Genomic DNA, 17,330 nt, shown 5'->3' on the forward strand with positions numbered 1-17,330 from the left:
AGCAGGCAGGCAGGCATGACAGCTGAAAAAAGCTCCATTTTGAGACATAAATCATGAGGTAGAGACAGAGAGACAGACAGAGACAGACAGACTGGGAATGACTTGGGCTTTGAAAATTCTCAAAGCCTGCCCTCAGTGACATACCTCCTCCAACAAGGCCACACTTCCCAATCCTTTCCAAATAGTTCTAACAGCTGGGGGCCAACTATTCAAATGCCACGTCTCTGGGGACCATTCTCATTTAAACCACCACAACACTTAGCTGTTGACCCACTGTGTTATTGCCTTTGAGCGTGAAGATGAGACCTTGAGCACGGAGCTTGCACATTTGTATTGGACAGCTTTTACTGTGACCATCCATGCTGCATAACAAACAGCACCCATATTCCAGTGGTTTGTAATAACAGTTACTTCTTGTTCACAGGTCTGGGGATAAGCAATTATATTTCTGCTTAGATTTCTGGCCCAACCTGGGAAACATCAGATAGGAGATTATTCTTGGGGGATCTGGCACTTGAGATTTCATGTGAGTTAGTGAGGACAGGACATTCTAGGCACAATGAACTGCCTAAGCAAGTCTGTTGGGGATACTGAAGCAACTTGCTATTTTTCCAAATCCATAGCATGTGGCCAGTATTTCTGAATGAATGAGTGAATAAGGATGAATGAATGATGCTTCTGAGTGACCCCAGGGGAAAGGGTGAGAGCAGAGAAAGGTTGCTAGAGCAGCTGCAGGAACCATGCTAGGAAATGTTTGTTCCGAGAGGAGGCACCGCAGCAGTGAGTGTCAGAGCCCACATCTGGAATCGCTGGTGTCGCCTTCACTGATATCCTTGACCCTTGCAGGTACACACGCTGAGGCCACCAGTGATGACCTTGGAGGCTTTCCGGAAGTGGGAGGCCCAAGCACACACCAGAGAGGTGGGTTCCCTGGTGCTGAGCAAGGGAGGGCCAGGCTGAGGCCAAAACAGGATCTGCTATGGCTACCGTGCCTCAGCAGAGAGGACGGCCAAACTCATATATGGGGTGCCTGCTGAAGAGCCCTATGGGCTCAGTGATGGATAAGTCATTCACCCCAAATGATCCATCAGTTAACTGACAGTGGTAAGCCACGTGGTCAGTTCTAAGACAAGTACTTCAAATGGGTCAATGCCAGTCAGTAGAGCAGGGCAGGCTGGCTTCCAGGAAAGCTCCTCAACATGGCTGGAAATGACTGTGCTAGACAGTACAGCTTCCATTCTGCAGGGCAGGCTGGGCTGGAGTCTGGCCGAGCACACAGGTAGAAGCACCAAGAGGGAGTTCACTGTCCCCCTTTCCTACCAATCCTCTGTATCCGGGGCACATGTGGACCCACTGTGGACCTGGACTTTGACAACAGGTCACCATGTGCCAGGCAGTGTGGGTTTCTATACCAGCAGGTGGGAGAGCATACAAGGGAAGCTGAGGGTCTTTGGGCCTTGTGGATACTGAGGATGGGGTCGGATCCTCTGACATCATGCTGGCTGGCCACCCTGAGAGTGCTCCTGAGCTGCAGGGTGATGCACAGGAACCTGAGTAAGATCAGGTAGAAGTGCGTATGTAGATGTGGGGATGCATGGAGAGATGGATGTGTGATGGGGAAATGTTCAGCATGAACTGACAGGTGTATGGATGGGTAGAATGAAAAGAGAATGAAAGAGCGGATGGTTGGATGAACGAATGTGTGGAAGGGAAGATGAAAAGGGGCACGGATGAACAGGAGGATGGTTAGATACGCGGATGAACAAGATGGATGGTTAGATACACGGATGAACAGGATGGATGGATGGTTAGATACACGGATGGACAGGATGGATGGTTAGATACATGGATGAACAAGAGGATGGTTAGATACACGGATGAACAGGATGGATGGTTAGATACATGGATGAACAGGAGGATGGTTAGATACACAGATGAACAGGATGGATGGTTAGATACACGGATGAACAAGATGGATGGTTAGATACACGGATGAACAGGAGGATGGTTAGATACATGGATGAACAGGATGGATGGTTAGATACATGGATGAACAGGAGGATGGTTAGATGCACGGATAAACAAGATGGATGGTTAGATACACAGATGGACAGGATGGATGGTTAGATACACGGATGAACAGAAAGATGGATGGTTAGATACATGGATGAACAGGAGGAGGGTTAGATACACGGATGAACAGGAGGAGGGTTAGATACACGGATGAACAGAAAGATGGATGGTTAGATACATGGATGAACAGGAGGAGGGTTAGATACACGGATGAACAGGAGGAGGGTTAGATACACGGATGAACAGGAGGATGATTAGATACACGGATGAACAGGAGGAGGATGGTTAGATACACGGATGAACAGAATGGATGGTTAGATACACGGATGAACAGGATGGATGGATGGTTAGATACACGGATGAACAGGATGGATGGTTAGATACGTGGATGAACAGGAGGATGGTTAGATACACGGATGATCAGGAGGATGGATGGTTAGATACACGGATGATCAGGAGGATGGATGGTTAGATACACGGATGAACAGGAGGATGGTTAGATACACGGATGAACAGGATGGATGGATGGTTAGATACACGGATGAACAGGATGGATGGTTAGATACATGGATGAACAGGAGGATGGTTAGATACATGGATGAACAGGAGGATGGTTAGATACACGGATGAACAGGAGGATGGTTAGATACATGGATGAACAGGAGGAGGATGGTTAGATACACAGATGAACAGGATGGATGGTTAGGTACATGGATGAATGGACAGATGGAAGGATGCTGAGGTGGATGGTGGAGGGGAGGAAAGAAGCAGGGGTGGATGAACAGAAGAAAGGATGGGTGAATATAAATGATTGATGATGCTAGGGAGACAATAAACAGGTATTAAATGATAGATATTCCCATTTTTAGCTGGGGAAACTGAGGCATAGAACAGCTAAATCAGTCTAAACTTCCAAAGATGACAGGAATACAGATAGATATCTTTAGCATCACAAGTGTGAAAAACTGACATTCAGACAAGCTGGACTGATGAGTCTGAGGGTCAACAGCTGGAACAAAGCTTAGGCCAAAGTGAGACCAGAAGACAGTTTCCTGTCTGGACGATCATTCATTTCACAAAATGGCATCAGGGGACAGGCTTTTTTGACTCTAGAGTGACGGAGCTGGGTACCATGTAGGAAGGAAGTATGGTGCCTAGACCATGTGTCCACCCATGTATCCACCTATGTATCCATCTGTGTATCCACCTATGTATCCACCCATGTATCCATCCATGTATCCACCCATGTATCCTTCCATGTATCCACCTATATATCCATCCATGTATCCACCCATGTATCCATCCATGTATCCACCCATGTATCCACCCATGTATCCATCCATGTATCCATCCATGTATCCTCCATGTATCATCCATGTATCCACTATATATCCATCCATGTATCCACCATGTATCCATCCATGTATCACCTATATATCCATCCATGTATCCACCCATGTATCCATCCATGTATCCACCCATGTATCCATCCATGTATCCACCCATGTATCCATCCATGTATCCTCCCATGTATCCATCCATGTATCCTCCCATGTATCCATCCATGTATCCTCCCATGTATCCATCCATGTATCTATCCACCCACACCTCCATGACTGCATACCTCCCTCCCTCCTTCCTGGGTGAATGAATGAAGAGCTAGGAAGAATGCTACAGAGCTCATAGGCTGCCACCTGAAGAAGCTCATGGTCCCCCACAGGAAGATACAATAACATGTTTTGATTTCCTCTAAATGGCAGGCGCAGGCCCATCGAGTCAGCCCCTGTGAAGGACAGCACCACTTCAGAGGGACAGACGGAGCCTTCTCTGGGTGACCCTAAGGGGACAGGATTGACAGCAGGCGAGGACAGCGTGCAGCCTGGCCGGGTAACCACCAGAGCTCCTGCTTCAGCCTGGGGAAGGCACGCACCTTTCTCAGCACCTACTATGTATGGGCCGAATGGGCTTCTAACCTTCCTGTTTCTTAATCCTTACAATCTCCCACCTCACCCCCCACTTCCCGGAAAGCTAGATGGCAATAGCCTCTTTTATTCTCTCTCTCTCTTTTTTTTTTTTTTTTTATTTTTTGAGATAGGGTTTCTCTGCGCAGCCCTGGCTGCCCGAACTCACTCTGTAGACCAGGCTGGCCTCGAACTCACAGAGATCCGCCTGCCTCTGCCTCCTGAGTGCTGGGATTAAAGGTGTGTGCCACCACCGCCTGGTGGTAACAGCCTCATTTTTTTTTTTTTTTTTTTGTTTTTTGTTTTTTGTTTTTTTTCGAGACAGGGTTTCTCTGTGTAGCTTTGCGCCTTTCCTGGAACTCACTTGGTAGCCCAGGCTGGCCTCGAACTCACAGAGATCCGCCTGGCTCTGCCTCCTGAGTGCTGGGATTAAAGGCATGCGCCACCATTGCCCGGCAACAGCCTCATTTTAAAGATGAAGGAGCCAGGGTGTATAGAGTTGACCTTCCAGACCAACACTCCAGTCTAGGGAAGCCCAAATCTGAACTACATAGTACCGTTTCTCTTCTTCCATACCGCCTTGCCTTTGTCCTTAACCCATGTGTGGGTCCCCTCACCTGTTCTTTCTTCACCTGCCCACCCAGATCAACTGGTAGCTGCAGCTTCCTATGACCTCCATGGGTCTCTAGCAGAAGGGAATGAGGCAGGGATCTGTAGGGGAGAGGGCGTGCCCGGTGAGACTCTGCTAATGATGCCTTTGGGAATTTGACCTAACCTAGACCCAACTCACTCTCCTCTGACCCCCTTCTCTGCCACCCTTCCTCTACATGTCTTACAGGTGAAGGCCGCCACATACCTGAGCTACCTGCAGGCAGTGGGCACACCCCTCTGCACCTACACCCTGTTCCTCTTCCTCTGCCAGCAAGTGGCATCCTTCTGCCAGGGCTACTGGCTGAGCCTCTGGGCCGACGACCCGGTCGTGGATGGACGGCAGATGCACGCAGCCCTGCGTGGCTGGGTCTTTGGACTCCTTGGCTGTCTCCAAGGTAACCTGTGTCAGGGAGCTCAAGCTCTGCCTCCTGCCCAACCCCCTCCTGTCCTTGAATGTCTGCCCAGAACATCCTAGGACCAACCATCCCTAGGTCCTTAAAGTGGCCTGGAGGGAATGAGGGCCTGAGGACAGTTCCTTCCTACTAAGAAGGTATCAGTGAAGTTAGCTAATAACCTCAGTCTCTCGCCCCAAACCTCCAGACAAAGCCAGACTTAGACCTCAGCCCAGGCCACACCCCCTCCCCAATGCACTCTACTTCTCTTTCACTGCCCCCATTCTCTCTCTCTCTCTCTCTCTCTCTCTCTCTCTCTCTCTCTCTCAGTTACTTTTAAAAAACATTTGTTTAGCCGGGCAGAGGTGGTGCACGCCTTTACTCCCAGCACTCAGGAGGCAGAGGCAGGCAGATCTCTGTGAGTTCAAGGCCAGCCTGGGCTACCAAGTGAGTTCCAGGAAAGGTGCAAAGCTACACAGAGAAACCCTGTCTCGAAAAACCAAACAAAACATTTGTTTATTTACTTATTTTGGTGTGTGCATGGACACCACAGCACACGTGTGATCACACCTGCAGGAGTGAGTTTTCTCCTTCTCCTGTGCAGATCCCAGGGTGGGGATGCTTCAGCCATTAGCCCTGCAGCAAGTCCTCCTGCTGAGCCTGCTCCCCGCCCAACTTAAGTTATTGTTCATTCAGGGCAGTCTTTCCTCAGAGTCCAGGCTGACCTCAAACTCAAGATCCCCCGACATCTCTCCCAAGTCCTGGGATCGCAGGTGTGTACCACCACACTCAACCCCTTCTATTAAAATAACAATAATTCCTGAAGTGATTGCAGGCTCACCTCTGCCATAAGGCAAGGTGCAAAGGGCTCCCAAGTGCCCTCTGCCAAGGACACCAGGCTGCAAAGTGATACTGCCATATCGCATCAGGGATGCTGACTAGGCCAGTCCCGGGACTTGATGTGGAGTGGCACTCTTCTGTGGTTTATGGAGATGTCCTCACCACCTCCACACTCAGGCTCCTGAGCATTCATGTCCCTGCCCAGATCATCTGTGGCGCCCTTGTACAGCCTCATCCGCCCTAGGTCAGCCTCCCCACTGTCTTCAGCCCCTGACTACATTTCAAATATGGCCACAGTGAAAGGGAAATGCCGCTGAACTGTGGTTTTGGGCCCCATCATCAAAGTTCTTCGAGTTCTCCAGAGATAGTGGCGCGTGCCTGTGACCCCAGCTACTCGGGAGGCTGAAGAATAGAACGGTTGCAAGTTTATGACCACCCTGGGCTCAAGGAGAGCCCGGGTAACTTAGTGAGGTACCATCTGGAAATAAGTTAAAGCAGACTGGGGAGAAGGCTCCGTGTAAGGCACCTGTCACCAAACCTGTTGACCTGAGTTTAACTCTTGGGAGCCGTGTGGTAAGAGAGACCAGACTCCCACGGGTTGTCTCCTGACTTCTCCAGACATGCTATGGCACGGACACACACACTTACTTAAAGGACTTTCTTTACTTTAAACATGTAATTTTTAAGTAAAGGGAGGGGGGATCTGAGGATGTAGCTTAGTGTAGAATGCTTGCCTAGATGTGTGAGGCCCTGGGTCCACAGCACTGCAAACAAAAGGCACCGGCAGCCTGATTCACTACGACTATAGCCACATCAGCAAGATGCCACGAGCCCCCTGACCTCAGGGACCCTGGGAGTTTGCAGACCTGGCTGCCTTAGCTGGGAAAAGCTGATTGAACGCAGATGGCTACTTAATCCACCACAGTGAGCTGTCAGTCAGCCAAGCTGGAATGAACTTGAACTCCCATTTGGGTGGCACACAGCTGCATGCTGGTTACCTCGAGCTAGGCTGGGGTTGTGGCACACCCCTGAAGTCTCAGCACTCTGGAGGTGGAGGCAGGGGAATCAGGAGTTCAAAGTTATCCTCTGCTACATTACAAGTTCAAGGCTAGCTTGGGCTACATGAGACACACACACACCCCATCTCAAAAGAAACAAAACACATCTGTGAACTGGACTGTCTCTAGAGTCACAGAAACAGATTTTCCCCGCAATATCTTAAACCCAGCAACCACAGGAATTGGTTCCTGGAGGAGACTGGAGGAGACCACCTTGCTTGCAGCAGACCACCCCCCTATCCCTGTAACACAGCACTTTGCTCTAGCTCAGGCTTCACCCACCAGGGAAGGTTCTGACTGGCCCTTTACAAGTTAGGCGGCCATCGTGAGCCAATCACAGTGAGCCCCATCGCTGGTGTGCTCTGATTGGCTAGCTGGGTCATGTGACTGCCTACGCTACACTGGGACCATGGTTGACAGTAGTGTCCCCTTGGCAGGACCTCTCCTTGCCACGGCTTCCCCGTTTGTGGTGGCTTCTGCACCCCTCGTTCCCCTTAGCTGTGGCCACTCCAGTCTTTGCGCATCTGCCTCCTGTCTGTGCCCAGTTCTTAGAAGGATACAGGTGTAGTCCCCACCCAAAATCTAGAATTTTTTTTCTATTTTTGGGCTCTCTCTCTCTCTCTTCTCTCTCTCTCTCTCTCTCTCTCTCTCTCTCTCTCTCTCTCTCTCAAGACAGGGTTTCTCTGTGTAGTTTTGGTGTCTGTCCTGGATCTCACTCTGTAGACCAGGCTGGCCTCGAACTCACAGAGATCTGCCTGGCTTTGCATCCCGCGTGCTGGGATTAAAGGTGTGCGCCACGGTTCACCCGGCCCATACGCTTTTATTGTACCCATGAAACTCGTATTTCTAAATAAGGTTTCATTTGGAGGTTGAGGTGGGCTTGAGTTCGGGGAGACACTCTTCACCCCCCGCCCCCAGCAGTGGGTCTGTCACATCCTACGGTGGTCACCGTGGTCACTGGGTGCTGGGAGACCTGCCGCAGCCCAGCAGCAGGCTCCACTCCGACCCCCCCTCTGCAGCCATCGGACTCTTTGCCTCCATGGCTGCGGTGTTCCTGGGTGGCGCTCGGGCCTCAGGCCTGCTTTTCCGGAGCCTCCTGTGGGATGTAGCTCGCTCTCCCATCGGCTTCTTCGAGAGCACACCTGTCGGGAGACTGCTGAACCGCTTCTCCAAGGAGACGGACACGGTGGACGTGGACATCCCGGACAAGCTGAGGTCCCTGCTGACCTATGCCTTCGGCCTCCTGGAGGTCGGCCTGGCGGTGTCGATGGCCACGCCTCTGGCCATTGTGGCCATCTTGCCGCTCGTGGTCCTCTACGCCGGGTTTCAGGTATGGCGAGGTCAGAGCCCAGGTCGAGCTGAGGTCTCCTCTGTCAGTTCCCTGCCTCTGGGCAAGGCTTGGTGGGAGAGGGTCTGCATGGAATGAGGGGGGCTAGAAGCCCTGCCCCGCCCTGTAGAACCCACAGCTGTCCCTGTCTTCTCTCAGTCACTCCCTAGAGTTCGTCACGTCCAACTTCCGGCCTCACGTTTGCGCACTGGCAGGCACAGTACTGCAGGGGGCCGATTATGTTGTGTTAAGATGTCTGCTTTCCTTTGCCAGGGCCAGAGGCCCTCCTGAAGTTGGCCTAATGCCAAGATCAGAACCTGAGCCAGGAGGCCGGCTCCAGAGCTTTGCTGCCCGAGTGGGCACCACAGCCTTGGCAGTCTGGGCGGCACAGAACACTCTGCCTGCCGGTTGCTGAGAAGCTCAGAGCAGCTCAGCCAGACCTCAGTTTATACACACTTTTGCCAGGGGACAAGTGGACTCACCTCAGTTGACCTCTGCTCTGCCTCACCACCAAGCTGGCGGGCCAAGCAGGCTGACAGCAGAGGACACTTGCTGTGCCTTGTTCTCTGAGTGCTCCCTCTTTGTCTCTGTCCCTCCTCCCCTCTCCCACCACAGAGCCTCTATGTGGCCACCTCTTGCCAGCTGAGACGCCTGGAGTCGGCCAGCTACTCAGCTGTGTGTTCCCATATGGCGGAGACCTTCCAGGGCAGTCTGGTGGTCAGGGCCTTCCGGGCCCAGGGACCCTTCACGGCACAGCATGACGCCCTTATGGATGAGAACCAGAGGGTCAGTTTCCCACGACTGGTGGCTGACAGGTAGGAAGAGCCAGGGACCAGAGTGGACCTGGAACCTCCCTCCCCCCAAGAGTTGAGCTGGGGACAGTCTGAGGCTGAGTCCCACTCAGAGCATCTGGATGCACAGAACAGCCAGAGTCCCTGACATCCAGTGGATTGAAGGTACAGAGAGAAGTATGGTTGCCAGACCATAGTACCAACCTCTGTTTTCTTGGCGACAAGGCAACTGATGTCAAGCATCCTTAATCTCCCTTGGGGACTAAGCAAGAGCAAGATGTGGGTTCAACTTCCTACTCTGCCATTTTCAAGCTGTTAGACCCTGGACAAGTTACATGACCTCTCTGATCCTCATTTTTTTTTCAACTGCTGTCATACTCAAGGTGGCTCTACGGATTAAATTGTTACAGGGAGTACTTGTAACATGCTGATCCCATGCCTGGTACTGCTCCAGCCCTTCTTGAGCCTCAGTTTCCCCAGCTGTCAAATGGAAACAGTATCTTCTCCCTTGCAGCAGCAGGACAGGACATGTGAGGCTCCCAGTGACATGATCGGTACTTGTTCAGTCTAGGTCCCGAGCTCCTTGAGCATGCCGGACTCTGAATACGTGCTCGCTATCCGTTAGATGAATAAACAAAATTAACCTTGTGCCAGGAGGCTGAGTTATGGACTGGTTGACAGACAGTGACCAAAGAGCATCCCAGGGCATCTGGAAGAGAGAGAGAGACCCCAGAAGTAGGGAGGGGTTTGGAGTGGTGAGGCAGTTTTGTTTGGCCGAGTGGAAGGAGGCTCTCTTTGGGAGAAAAGTTTAGCTAGTTGCTATTCAGCCTCTGAGCTAGCAGGTTTTCACCCCAGCCTTTGAATCTCAAGTTTTATTTGTAAATAGAATGATGGAGATTTAGTTAAAGCTACCGTTAGCAGAGGCAGAGCCCATGCCTGCGGGAACAGATTTCCCACCAGACTGCAGCCTGAGTGGCCAGGCCACTGACACAGAAGCAGGCCAGTAACCATGGAGTCTCAGTTGCTGGCTGAAGTAGCAGTGGATTAAGGTGCAGCCAGAGGTAAAACAATAAATGACAGTTGAGATTGTCCTCTGGCTTGCACACACATGTATACATGTAGCCACATACCCACCAGGGAGGGGACAGGCTAGAAAATACACATCTCCAAAACAGGAAGCTCTCTGGAACACCCGGCATGTTCCAGGCCCTTGTCAGGGTCATTAGGCAAGACAGAAGAGCGTTACCTCTCCTCTTACAGTTAGGTCCCCTTGTGGGCCCCCCGCTGGTGCTGAGCATTTACCATGACCAGAGAAGTGGGTCCTGCTGGTCCTGCTGGCCCTGCTGAGCCCTGCTTCTCTTTACAGGTGGTTGGCTGCCAACCTGGAGCTCTTGGGGAATGGCCTGGTGTTCGTGGCCACTATGTGTGCTGTGCTGAGCAAGGCTCACCTGAGCGCCGGCCTCGTGGGCTTCTCAGTCTCCGCTGCCCTCCAGGTACTCCAGCACCCCACCCCTGGCTGGAGGTGTGGCAGAACCGAAACAGATGGACTCCTGCTGGAGTATTTCCAATGGCTCTGAGTCTCTACTGCCCAGCACTGGGGAAGTACGGTTCACGGGGAACCTTGTGTGCCCTCAAGCAAGTGGCTCAAGACCCTCTGTGTGCTCATCCAAGTAATGGGCCAGCACTCTGCCGCTTCTGATTAGCTGAGACAGGCGAAGGATGCTGAGAGCGGGTTTCCAGTGGAGTGTTGGTTGTTAGCACTTGATAATAATAATGCAGTGTTGGGTTAGAATATCTACATCCACAAACACACACACTCACATACACTCTCTCACACATACATACACACTCTTACATACTCTTTCTTACACACACACACACTCTTACACATTCTCTCCTCTCTCATATACATACTCTTAACTCTCTTGCACACTTTCTTACACACTCACACATACACATACCATCTTACACTTACACACACATTCTCACCTCGCTTACACTGTCTTACGCTGTATCTTGCACACTCTTACACACACTTACACTCTTACACACACATTCTCTTATACACTGTCTTACACTGTATCTTGCACACTCTTACACACACTTACACTCTCACACACACATTCTCTTATACACTGTCTTACACTGTATCTTGCACACTCTTACACACACTTACACTCTTACACACACATTCTCTTATACACAGTCTTACACTGTATCTTGCACACTCTTACACATGCACACACTGTCTCATTAACACAGCAGCATCAGTTGAAGAAGGTTCTTCATACATTGCTGATCATCTCCTTTGGGGTCAGCGCCCTGGGCAGAATCAGCAGCAGGAAAGGCCGTGGGGGGTGTGGCGGGCAGGCACAGCTGGAGAGGGTGAGCCAGAAGAGGGAGAGAAAGGAAAGCAGGGCCGCCGTGGAACTGCTCCTGGGTCCTGGCAAGGCACCTGGAGGCTCTGTGGGATGGGAACCAGGGGAGGCCTAGCCCCTCTGTGGAAGCTACCTGAATGGAACCCACAGACCCAGGTCTCTGTGTGTCCGGAAAGGCCAGGCACCCTCTCTGGTCCTGCCTCTCTGTTTTGGGCCAGTAGGTGTGGGAGAGTGCCACCCGCTTGCTCTCTTCGCTGTCTTACTGGCTGAAGCCAAGTCCCACCCCTGAGGGCCCAGGTCCTCAACGTCCCTGTCCCTACAGCCCGTCTTTCTTTGCCTTCCCGGGCACGTGTCTGGGGAGGAGCCCCTCTGAGGTGTCTTTTCAAACCAGGTGACACAGACCCTGCAGTGGGTGGTCCGCAGCTGGACGGATCTGGAGAACAGCATGGTGGCGGTGGAGCGTGTGCAGGACTACGCTCACATCCCCAAAGAGGTGATAAAAGGGAGACGGGATGGGGGACGGTGGGTCCAGGGCGGCGCCCGCCCATTCCTTTCCCACAAGCAGCGTCCCCATCCCTGTGGGCTGGAGTCACAGCCAGGGTGACGGCGAGAGCGAAGAGCGTAGAGCTCTGCTCTCTTGCTGGAGCAGCCAGGCTACGCCTCCGATGCCAAGCAAGAGTGACTGTCACACTGCAGCGGCAGGAAGGGCACTGCCCCAGCCTAGGGATGGCACTAAGGGGGCAGCCGGGCTCCAGCCACGCAGCAGGGCACAGGACAGGGCCCAGACTGCCACCCAGGCCAGTGGTGCTGGGGTGACATATTAACATACAGCAAGCCAGGGACAGAACAGCCACACAGCTGCCGTGTGCCCAGGACAGACCGGGGGCACATGACACGTCAGGAACAGAGCAGCAAGGTGAACGACATGGCGTCAAGCTGGGTGCAGCAGCTCACAACTAAACCTCAGCACTCAGGAAGTTGAGGCAGGAGGATTACTGCTAGGTGGAAGCCATCCTGGTCTGGGTAGTGAGTTTAAGGCTACTCTGAGCTCCACGGTGAGAAGGTACTCTGGGTAGAAAATTTGAAGTTTCCCTGGGCTACATAGTAGGTTAGGGGCTAGCCTGGGCTACATAGTAAGTTAGAAGCCAATCTTGGCTATATAAAGCAAGCAGGAGCCTAGCCTGAGCTACATAAAAAGGTAGAGGCTATTTTTGGACTACATAGAGAGTTGGAGTATAGCCTGGGATAAATAGTGATTTGGAGGCCAGCCTGGTCTAAATAGTGAGTTGGAGGCTAGTCTGGGTTACAGGAAAGTTAGAAGCTAGCCTTGGCTATGTAGCATGTTAGAGGCCAGCCTTGTCTATATACTGAGACCTTGTTCTAAAACAATGAAACGCTGCTAGAATGCGCTGGAGCAATTTCCAAATGAAGAGTGTAGTGTGTTACGTGGGAAGCTGAGGTCTGGGGGGCAGGCACCCATGAAGAGCTTGAGGACAGCTCCTCTGACCTGTGAGCTCAGGCCTGCCCCCTGCCCCAGGCTCCCTGGAAGCTGACCACCTGTGCAGCCCGACCTCTTTGGCCTAGCGGGGGACAGATTGAGTTCCGGGACTTTGGGCTCAGATACCGACCAGAGCTGCCGCTGGCTGTGCAGGGCGTGACCCTGAAGATCCACGCAGGAGAGAAGGTGAGCAGCCCTCCCACTGCATTGTGTGGGCACCAGTCTCCACGTCTGAGACCCTGCCCAGCTCTTAGCTTCCATCTCCCAGGTCCTGATCTGCCTCTGGGGGTGGCTTCCTATAAACCTTGACGTCCCTGAATGAGGGGCGTGTTGGGCTGCCTGGAAGGATGGCTAAGGAACAGAGGATGAAGTGTGGGGAAGGATGAGACTGGGTGGGGTGAATTAAAGAAAAGATGGATGAACTGATCAGTGGGTAGAAGAGAGAATAAGGACTGGAAGGAGAAGACACAGGTAGGACAGGATGTAGAAGGGGATTCTGGGAACTGGGAGGGCTCACCTGGAGGGATGGGAAGTGATGGAGGTGGCTAGGACATAGAGGAAAGGCAAGGGGCAGAAATGTCGGGAGGAGGAGGAGGAGCTAGAGCGAGCACAGATGGAAGGTGGAATGGAAGGATGAGCAGTTGTGTTGAGGGGGCATGCTCAGCGGAGGCTCAGCAGAGACAAGTCTTGTGCAGGAAAAAAAAAAAAAGACCTTTCAAATAGGTATCCACGAACCCCAGGGCTGGGGCAGACCTGCTTGGTGTGGGCCTCACTCTTGTTACCTGGCAGGTGGGCATCGTGGGCAGGACAGGGGCCGGGAAGTCCTCCCTGGCATGGGGCCTGCTGCGGCTTCAGGAGGCCGCTGAGGGTGACATCTGGATCGACGGAGTCCCCATCGCCCACGTGGGACTGCACACGCTGCGGTCCCGAATCACCATCATCCCTCAGGTGAGGCCTAGGACCATGGGAAAGGGGAGGCAGAGGAGCGAGCTACGGCATGGCCCTGTTCTGACCCAGTGTCCCTCTGGCCAGGACCCTGTCCTATTCCCAGGCTCTCTGCGGATGAACCTGGACCTGCTTCAGGAACACACAGATGAAGGCATTTGGGCGGCGCTGGAGACGGTGCAGCTCAAGGCCTTTGTGGCCAGCCTGCCCGGCCAGCTGCAGTACGAGTGTGCAGGCCAGGGAGATGACCTGAGGTATGGCCATCCGCCAGTGGCAGGGTCAGAGCGAGGCGGGCAAGGGCAGGGGCAGTCTGGGCTCTGAGCATCTGAGACTCTGAGTGTACTCTCTTAACACCACCCATCCCCACCCACCCACCCAGTCCCCCCCACCCACCCCCCACCCTACCCCCCACACCCATCCCCATCTACTAATACAGGTCACAGTCCTTCCCTGCAGTCCCAAGCCACAGGATCTCTCTCTCTTTCCTTTTTTTTTTTTTTTCTCTTGTGTTTGTGTTCCTTTTCCCATGGCAAAGCCCAGCCTAGACTCTGTCCCACTCAGTATTTATTTTGCTGCAAAAAACATCGTGCTTGATGTTTGACACTGATCTCAGATTCATTGCAGCTAAGTGAGAATGTGTGTTCTTTCCCTAAAATGTGTGTGTGTGTGTGGAGGCCAGGTCCACTTTGGGTGTCCTCCTCCATCACTCTCCACCTTATTTTTTGAGACAGGGTCTCTCACTGAGCCTGTAGCTCGCTGATTCTCCTAGGCTGGTTGTTCAATAGGCTCCCAGGGATCCTCTTGTCTCTGCCTTCCTGGAGCTGGGATTACAGATCCATTGCGCCCAGCTTTTAGGAGGGTTCCGGGGATCTGAACTCAGGCCTTCGTGTTTGTCCAGCAGGCGTTTTCCTGACTGAGGCATCTCTCAAGTAATGCCTTTTGCTAAAGTATTTTAAGGATGAAACACTCGTAACATAAACGGGCTGGGGAGATGCGTCGTGCTTTTTTTCAGAGCCCGGCCTTCACTAGGGCCTTGTGCACATGCTGAGAAGTACTCCAGCGCTGCTGTCCAGCCCTGGCCTTTCCTGAATGTGCAGCTTAGCAGCGTGAAGCACAGTTGTGCACAGCTGGTCCTGGAGGTGCGGCCTTGGGATCCCAGCACTCACGAGGCTGCAACAAGAAGAGTTCAAGGTTGAGGGCAGCCTGGGCTACATAGTGAGACACTGTCTCAAAAAACCAAAACCAAGTAAGACTGTGTTCCACACCTTTAATCCCAGGATTCAGGAGGCAGAGGCAGGCAGATCTCTGTGAGCGTGAGGCCTGGTCTACATAGTGAGTTCCAGGCCAGCCAGGGCTACATAATAAGACCCCGTTTCAAACAAATAAAACAAAAAAGAGTCAATAGCCACCTTCTGTGGCTGGTATCTACTCAAATACTCATTATGGGGGCTGGGGAGATAGATGCTCCATGGACAAGTACGAGGACCAGAGTTCGGATCCCCTGAACCCATGCAAATGCTAGGTGGACTTAGCCTATAATATCAGTGCTCAGAAGGCAGAGACAGGAGACCCCCAGGACAAGCTGGCTAGCCATGCTAGCTATGACAGCCCAGGCTGGGTCCAGGGAAACACTCCACTTCTGTTGCTAAGGTGGAGAGTAACTGAGAATGTCACCTGATGCCATCCTCTGGCCTCCACACACATGTGCACACACATGCACCTGCAGATGTGTGTCCCCACAAGTGCCCACATGTCCCCACAATGCACATGCAGGGAAAAAAAAAGGAAAACAGGCTTTCACAGGTAGAGAGACCAAGGCACAGAAGGTGTGAATGACTTGTCCACAGTTGGCCTATGCCAAGACAGCAGAACCGGAATTGCCCCAAACCCTGTAGACTTTGACCCTCGTGGTGGGGACAACACATACAGACAGTGTCAGCTGCTGTCCGCAGGGCCTGCTGTAGACAGGCCTACTCTGATGACACCTACCTAGCCTAACCATGCAGCTCATTCACAGCGTGGGTCAAAACAGCTCCTCTGCCTGGCACGTGCTCTTCTCCGGAAAACCCAGATCCTCATCCTGGATGAGGCCACCGCCTCTGTGGACCCAGGGACGGAGACGCAGATGCAGGCAGCCCTTGAGCGCTGGTTTGCTCAGTGCACAGTACTGCTCATTGCTCACCGCCTGCGCTCTGTGATGGACTGTGCCAGGTAAGGCGCCCCTCAGTGACGCACAGGGCCTGGGAGGCACAAGAAGGTACACAGTGTGTTCATCTGCAAGTGTCCTGAGATGGACCATGAAGGGCCCACTGTCTGGGGGGGGGGCATGATCAAGTCCCCAGGGAAAGGCATTGGGCCCAGGAACTGTGTGTGCACCCAGGGACCTGGGAGGGTCAGGAAACAGCTTGGAAAGTCAAGACTTCTGGGGTGTAAATTCAAAGTGGAGAAGGTTCTCAGCTGACGAGGGCCTCAGCTACTGTCACAAGAACTGCTCCTTGTCCTCTTTGCAGGGTTCTGGTCATGGATGAGGGCCAGGTGGCCGAGAGCGGCAGTCCAGCCCAGCTGCTGGCCCAGCAAGGCCTGTTTTACAGGCTAGCCCAGGAGTCAGGCCTTGCCTGAGCGGGACTCTTGACAGCCTCCTTGGAGACAGCCATAGTGCCTGCAGTGGCTGGGAAAGCCAGAGACCCAGGGGCCCCTGGGGCTCTGCAGGATGTCCAATCTTGACTCCTCTCTAGGAGAAAGATGGCAGAGAAAGTGACAGAAGATTGGAATACCAGACCCAGAAGAACCCAGCATGCCCAGGTTGGCCTGAGCAAGGCCATGGTCACTCTGCAGCCAAAGTGGACAGTGACTCTCAGCTCAAGTTCTACTTCAAGGCCACACCCACCCCAGGCCGATTAGGCTGGACGCCCTGGACCTGGGTGATGGTGTGCACATTCCCCTAACTCCTTATCTTGATGTCATTGTAGATTCCACACAGTTTTAAGAAACCACACAGAGAACCTGTGGCCCCTCTGCCCTTTTTGTTCCGGAGGTGACACCTTGTCCAACCCTAGGACAAGATCAAGCAGCACACTGACACTGACTGACTCCAACAGTCTGCTCACGTTTCCTCTGTTGCCTGTGTGTCTGTGTATGGGTCCAGTACTTTTTCTTACTGTTTTTTGAGAAAAATTTCCCATAGCCCAAGCTGGCCTTGAGCTTTATTTGTAGCTGAGGATGGCTTGAACTCGTGATGCTCCTGCCTCCCTCCCAAGTGCTGGGATTACAGGTCTGTGTCACCACACCCTCTTTGTGGGTCCCAAACCAAATGCTTTATGCGTGCTTGACAAACACTCTAGTAACTGCATGACACCCCCAGCTCTGGATTCAGTTCTACACCTATTTAGAATTGTTACGGTGAAGGGTCTCTCACT

The 17,330-nt window shown here is 52.7% G+C and overlaps 1 protein-coding gene across 1 annotated transcript in view; it reads left to right on the top strand.

Annotated features, from left to right (window-relative positions):
- Abcc6 (ATP binding cassette subfamily C member 6) overlaps positions 1 to 17,040 on the top strand; it is a 49,814-nt gene extending 32,774 nt beyond the window's left edge. Inside the window, 14 exon segments of the mRNA XM_028880202.2 lie at positions 847 to 885; positions 888 to 921; positions 3,834 to 3,960; positions 4,873 to 5,080; positions 7,995 to 8,305; positions 8,918 to 9,117; positions 10,460 to 10,586; positions 11,863 to 11,964; positions 13,009 to 13,155; positions 13,759 to 13,917; positions 14,002 to 14,168; position 14,253; positions 15,932 to 16,125; positions 16,425 to 17,040. Of these exon segments, the coding sequence (XP_028736035.1) occupies positions 847 to 885; positions 888 to 921; positions 3,834 to 3,960; positions 4,873 to 5,080; positions 7,995 to 8,305; positions 8,918 to 9,117; positions 10,460 to 10,586; positions 11,863 to 11,964; positions 13,009 to 13,155; positions 13,759 to 13,917; positions 14,002 to 14,168; position 14,253; positions 15,932 to 16,125; positions 16,425 to 16,533 (1,925 nt within the window). The 3' untranslated portion in view covers positions 16,534 to 17,040.
- The last annotated feature ends 290 nt before the right edge of the window (positions 17,041 to 17,330 follow it).

The sequence above is a fragment of the Peromyscus leucopus genome, chromosome 1 (genome assembly GCF_004664715.2).
Source record: "Peromyscus leucopus breed LL Stock chromosome 1, UCI_PerLeu_2.1, whole genome shotgun sequence".
Lineage (NCBI taxonomy): Eukaryota > Metazoa > Chordata > Mammalia > Rodentia > Cricetidae > Peromyscus > Peromyscus leucopus.